The following is a 6,047-nucleotide window of genomic DNA, read 5'->3' on the forward strand; positions in this document are numbered from 1 at the left end:
CATTTGATGGAAACATAATACTTGAAACTAGGACGTCTAAAGTGAAACGTTGGGTTATACAGAACATGTAATCATTGAACACTTGAAGCATCGGGAAGCAATGGTGGAAGCATGCCTGATTAATGTGTAAGATAAGCATGATTTTTATGGATGCATAGGAAGCATAGTGTGCTATTGTTAGAAGCATGATTAGTGTCCAACCGGAGCTTTGTTCAACTGTGTAGGAAGCATAAATATTTTGTAGAACCTCCATCGCTTGGTTATTATGTAAACGAAGCTTCATCTTTGTGGGTAGGAAGCAAAAATGGACTTGGCTGTGTGCATCATAACTATGCAGAGGCCGGGTGTGTGCTCATTGTTCTATGTATCTTCTTGATGCTTCATTTTGAGCAAATAAAATCCATCTTTTATCGAAAAAAAGGAAACAAAAATGGACATATTTTGGATACAAAATTTAGAAGATGGTGCAACATACATATGCGACGTAACAATTACATATACTACAAACAAAATGACCATGTGCTTCCAAAGCCGATGGTCGATTACAAAGTTTGCTCCAAGATGTGTAACGCAACAATTATAAAGTTTGCTTCCAAGCTGATGAAGAGTACAATATCACTGAGATTCTCAATTTCTTTCCACACGTCATGCCCACCAATGACCACCGTTCCATGCTCACCGTCGGCAAAACATTTTCTTCCACTCCCGTAGGCATTGGGGAAATTTAGGAGGCATGAATTGTTTGGTTTGACTTCAAATAGAACGCCTACAAAACAATATGAATAATGAAAATGAAGCAAACTGAATATAATCGAAGAACAAGCCTCAAACATATGAAGGAAACTTTTGAAGAAACACAACCATGGTGCTTATGAAGCAAACTAAGCGTATGAAGCATGAAATTTTGGAAGCATTGTATCATGCAATCTAACATAATCTGGGTAGTGGAAGCATAGATTTTTAAAAGTGGGATTACCAAAATATTTATAGGTAGTCATTCAAAACCAGATCTGGGAGGGGGGTGATAGGCATCTTCTCCATAATATGTGGGAAATTAGGAAGCAACAATTGGTTGTGCATAATACATACAAAGCAAAGTTGAACACACCTATACGGACCGAAGATGCAAAAGTAGGGCACGCATGTAGCACGTTGTATGGACTAGCGATACATGGTCCTTCCGTCGTTGTGAACAAGGGACGCCGGAACCAGACACCAGTAACATCGACCTCCTCTCTGATGTTGGCGAGGCTCCTGGACACCTTGGTGCGTCGATGTTGAAGGGCTGTGCGGACGACTAGGTTAGCAAAGGTGTTGCAGTGAGATGAGGATGGAGGAGCGAAATCATGCCCAAATCGGGGAGGTGCTCACCATTAAGGCCACCATGGTAGCCTGTAAGAGAGGACGTCGATGCTGCGGACCGCCATGATGGGTTGATGCACTACCGCAGCAGGTAGACCGGAGGGATCGCCGAGCGTGGCCAGAACAGCAGTGGAGCGATCAATTATGGACCCGTTTTGATTTCCCTAACCGTAGGTGCATAATTACTGGGTTGGTGGGGGCAGCTTCCATTCCTGATTAATGGGTGCATTTAGTGGAGAGAGAGGGAGTGGTTTCTGGCCATACAATGGAAAACAAATCTATGGTGCAGGATTGGTTTGATAAAGGGAAAACATCAGACATATGAGGGAAAGTGTTTCCCTTCACTTAATGGAAGGTCGGGGACCAAGCATGAATGATACAAAGTGTGGCCTGGACGCGGGGGCACGTTATTCATAGACTTTTCCTTTTTTTGTATGTTAAATATTTTTATTATTATTGATTGTCACGTATGCAATGTTGATCTAATGCCGATAACGGTAGCAACTGTTTTACATGTTGATTTAGGAGCATGGTTAATATTATAGCCAGCCGGGTATGTGAAGTTGTCACGTCACGACAAATACCAATAGCCAAGTATTCGGAACATTTCGAAATATATAAAAAAACTGGCTTACATGACTAAATGTGTAGTGTGTGGCTGACGCGCGCTCTGTTTTTAGGTAGTAGAGTTTTTTTGTCTCAATAAAAGGTAGTAGATATTTTTCATTTTTAATGCTTTTTTTTCAATTGGCCTCTCAGCACTGCATTTCCCAGGTCTAAAACTAAGTTTCTAATAATCCCTTTCCAGACCCACCTTGTGTGGGAGCTTCTATGCACTCGATCCGTCCTTATTCTTTTTCATTTTCATGTCCTTTTTTCAAATTCGCAAACATTTTTTAAAGAAAAATTTTGACATTTATGTTCATCAAGTTCAAAAATTGTAAAACGAATTCAAGAAATGTTCACCCATTTCAAAAAATGTTAATTAAAGTCAAATTTTGGTTCATCAAATTCAAAATTTGTTCGTTAATTTTTTTCACCATATAAAAAAATCATCAATTTTGAAGAAATGTTCCTCGAATTCAAATTTTGTTCATTGAGTTTCTATTTATTCATGAAATACAAAAAATCTTCATTGCAATTCAAAAAAAATCATATTTAGAAATTTGTGAATATGTTTTGAATCGGCGGACACTTTGGTGTCATCTGTGAACATTTTTTGAGTTTATCGATTAAAGAAACTAATAACAGTTTTCAAAATCTTGAATGTTTTTTTGGAAATCCCGAATTTGATTGAAGCAAAAAAATAAAAAAGGGAACAAATGAAAGAGAAAAACAAATGGGCCCGTGCGCCCCCATATGGGCCGGCCTAAACGGGAGCGGGGGTGCGGGTTTCAGCCCTTCCCACCGCGCTACGTAATGCTTCCATATAAACCAAACAGTCAGTTCCGATCCAAATCCCGTCGCTACTCGCCCATCCCCTTCGCCGCAGCGCCGCCGCCTCTGATCTCCACCCTCCTCGACGCGGCGACTCTGCTTTACGCCCTTACGCGGCGGAGGCAAACAGATCAAGGTATGCCCCTCCTTACCATCTTCTAGTATAGCATAGATAAGCTCGGATTCCTCGTCCACTTTCCTTCTCTTTATCTGACGGGCGTGCAACTCGCCGATATGATGACGTTCGGGTCGCGCCGACTCGTCGACGGCAAAAAAGAAACTTTTTTTTTTTACTCTCCCACCGCGCCATACGCCCCAGCCGCGACACCCTCGCCGACGAAGGAGGCGGCCGCTGTTTAGGGTTAGGGTTCCGCACCGGTGTGCTTAGAGCTCGTACCGCTCTGTACGCTCAGCTGCGAACCTTCTGACTGCGACCCAGCGATAAGTGTCGATTTGGCAAAAGTAAAATAAAAATTACTCTCTTACTGCGCCATACCCATCGTCCCCTGAACGTGCACCGGCGGGCTTAATACTTCTTTGGATCTCAGGATTGAGAAGCGTGGGAATAGGATAAACACGGAATCTGAGGTGTTTGGTACTGCAAAACTGAGGATTGCAAAACACAGAAAATTACAGGATTATTGGAAAACGCCTCCAAAAAAGGCGTTGAATTTTATGTTTCTTTTATCCAAAGGCAATCATAGGTAAACATATAAAAATTGGAGTTCTCTGGAATAGGCGCATAGTACTCCAGTCCGTAGGAAATTTAGGTGCCTAAAAATTGAATCCTACAAAAATCCTATGAAATTCCTATAATCGCTGACCCAGTTTTGGGTCCCACATTTACAGTGAACATACTTTGGTATTAATTCGTGGTTTACATGTTCAGAATGATACTAGCTACAATAGTACTTCCTCTCTTAAATATAAGAGCATAGACTCTTATATTCCCTTGCAGAGAGCATTCATGATCCGCTGTAGATGTAAACTTTGTTATAAATTTGTGGTTGTCATGCTCAGAATAATACTAGTATCAGGTTCCTCAGCGATACACTTGGAACTGAGAATAGGTTGCTGTCTATTGCATCTCACAGTTTTAGACTTAATTTGATACTCTGCGGTATGTAAGATGTTAGATTCCATCTAGACTCGGTTCTATAGAGAATTACATTTTGGTTGATGTAAGATTCCATGTGTATACAATATTCTTTTATGTCAAGCTATGCTTTTACTTTCAGGATAACACAAAATCATACTTTGAAGAGGTGTCTTGTGCCAATCACTGGAATAATGACTCCGTCGGCATCTGTTGGAAAGGAAGTCAACTTGAAGGAAGTCAACTTCAACTTGAAGGAGGATAAGAACATACCCTGTGCTATTCAGTTTGTAACGACGATGTTGGGGACGTCTTCAACATTGACGATCGGGGACCGGAACAAGAAGTTCAGGGTGAGCCGTTCTTCGACTTGGATAACGGTTGTCTTCACACAGTCTATGTTCATTGCCACCACAGCAGGTTGGATCTACGACATGTATAATAAACCTATCTGGAATGCCGGCTTCCCATGGTGGCTGCCAGTTGCTGTGTTGTTGGGCGCCTACCTGGCAGTGGTAGACCTGGCGCGTGGGTATTTGACCCTCTTCGTGCCACAGGCACCCTTGGCGGCATGGAATGCACTTGACGAAGTTGGCTTCAAGGTGATTGGATTTTCTGTCATCTTAATCTCTGTCCCTGTTTTCTTGTTTGACCAGGCGTGGCTGCACATCACCTTTGCTTGCCTTCTTAGTGTCCTCATTGCTACCATACTTGCCTTCTGTGTCTGTCTTGTTCGCACGTACCGGCAATAGCCCTCTTGGCACCTAGCGGCTTTGTTTATGGTTTGGATGTCGTTTGCTAGTAGACGAATAAGCTTGTCTCTCCAAGCCAAAGTCGCCCCTTTTGTGTAAACAGTCGGTGCCACTCATGTGTTGTTGTTGTTATTATTATTATTATTATTATTATTATGTGTGTGTGTGTGTGTGTGTGTGTGTGTGTGTGTGTAAATGAATGATTCATGATGTGTGTGATTGGCTGTGATATACATCCTTACTTTTTCCAGAAACTGCCCAAGAATTATGTGAGAATTATGGGAGTATTATATATCTGAGTAGCTTAAATTGATTAGAAGAGAGAAAAATAAGAGTATATGAATTGATACTTGTTCATATGTACGATCCATGATAGTTGAAGTAATAGACAGTTATAGCACAATCTTGTTCTGGGCATTAAGTTTTGGGCCTAATTGCAACCAGTAGCAACAGAGGGATTGTACGTGCTCTAAGATGAAAGCAGACTCTGTATGAAGCGGGGCGTGCGAAAAGAAATAGCAACGGGAAGAAGATGATTTTAATGGTAAGGTATCTTTATCTTGAGACGAATCGCGCGAGATTCCAGATGATGCGGAGCAAAGCGGAACCAATTTTTATGGGCACAAGAGGAAAATAACTAGTTCTCTGAATTTTGCTCAGAAACACGGGGAATGAAGAACAGTCCAGAAGGATCCAACCTTCCCGGACAAATCATCAAATAAGTCACCCGACACATAGAAACCAGAAGGATAGTAGGAAGCATTAGACTGTCACAGATATAACAAGATATGACACAAAAGCTGATAGGAAAAACTACCTCCTGGCGGTTAGAAAGTACAACCCCGTTTGTAGGAAGACAAAAAAGTATAACTTGCTAATGCTCCTGGCGAGAATCGACAAACATAATCAACCTTTCTAGTTCACAAGTATTCCATCACTGCAGCAATTGAAAACAAACTTTATATGAATGTAGCATAGATTACATAGAAAATTTGTTATACATATTATGCCCATTAAATCTTGTAAATATCACTTCCTCCGTCCCACAATGCAAGACGCTTTTACAAGCTAACATAGCTTGCAAAAGCGTCTTAAATTGTGTAACGGAGGGAATAGAAAATTCCAAGATACTTATCATGCTAATTTCAATAGAATTAAAAGCCGCAGAATAAGCTTAGAAATAACATCTACTGGAACATGTGACTTCATTTCATGTATCTAAAATGGCAAGCCACATATATTTTCGATAGCACAAGTCGCCATTTGTATGGTAAAAGGAGGATGCATGCCTCTTCTCTAATTGGAATACTGAAGATACCCGTCTTATGCATTCCTTTTGCCGCTCATGTATATCATTCAGTTTAGATTATGTATCTGTGTTCGTAGTGAAAAACAAACAC

The 6,047-nt window shown here is 41.0% G+C and overlaps 1 protein-coding gene across 1 annotated transcript; it reads left to right on the forward strand.

The window, feature by feature from the left end:
- The first annotated feature begins 2,803 nt into the window (after window positions 1-2,803).
- On the forward strand, window positions 2,804-4,800 carry LOC123086516 (uncharacterized). The gene is made up of 2 exons (XM_044508275.1): window positions 2,804-2,935; window positions 4,038-4,800. Exon 2 carries the CDS (start codon window positions 4,090-4,092, stop codon window positions 4,645-4,647), a length of 558 nt encoding a protein of 185 aa, XP_044364210.1. The 5' UTR covers window positions 2,804-2,935; window positions 4,038-4,089; the 3' UTR covers window positions 4,648-4,800.
- Window positions 4,801-6,047: the final 1,247 nt, after the last annotated feature.

The sequence above is a fragment of the Triticum aestivum genome, chromosome 4A (genome assembly GCF_018294505.1).
Source record: "Triticum aestivum cultivar Chinese Spring chromosome 4A, IWGSC CS RefSeq v2.1, whole genome shotgun sequence".
NCBI classification, from domain to species: domain Eukaryota; kingdom Viridiplantae; phylum Streptophyta; class Magnoliopsida; order Poales; family Poaceae; genus Triticum; species Triticum aestivum.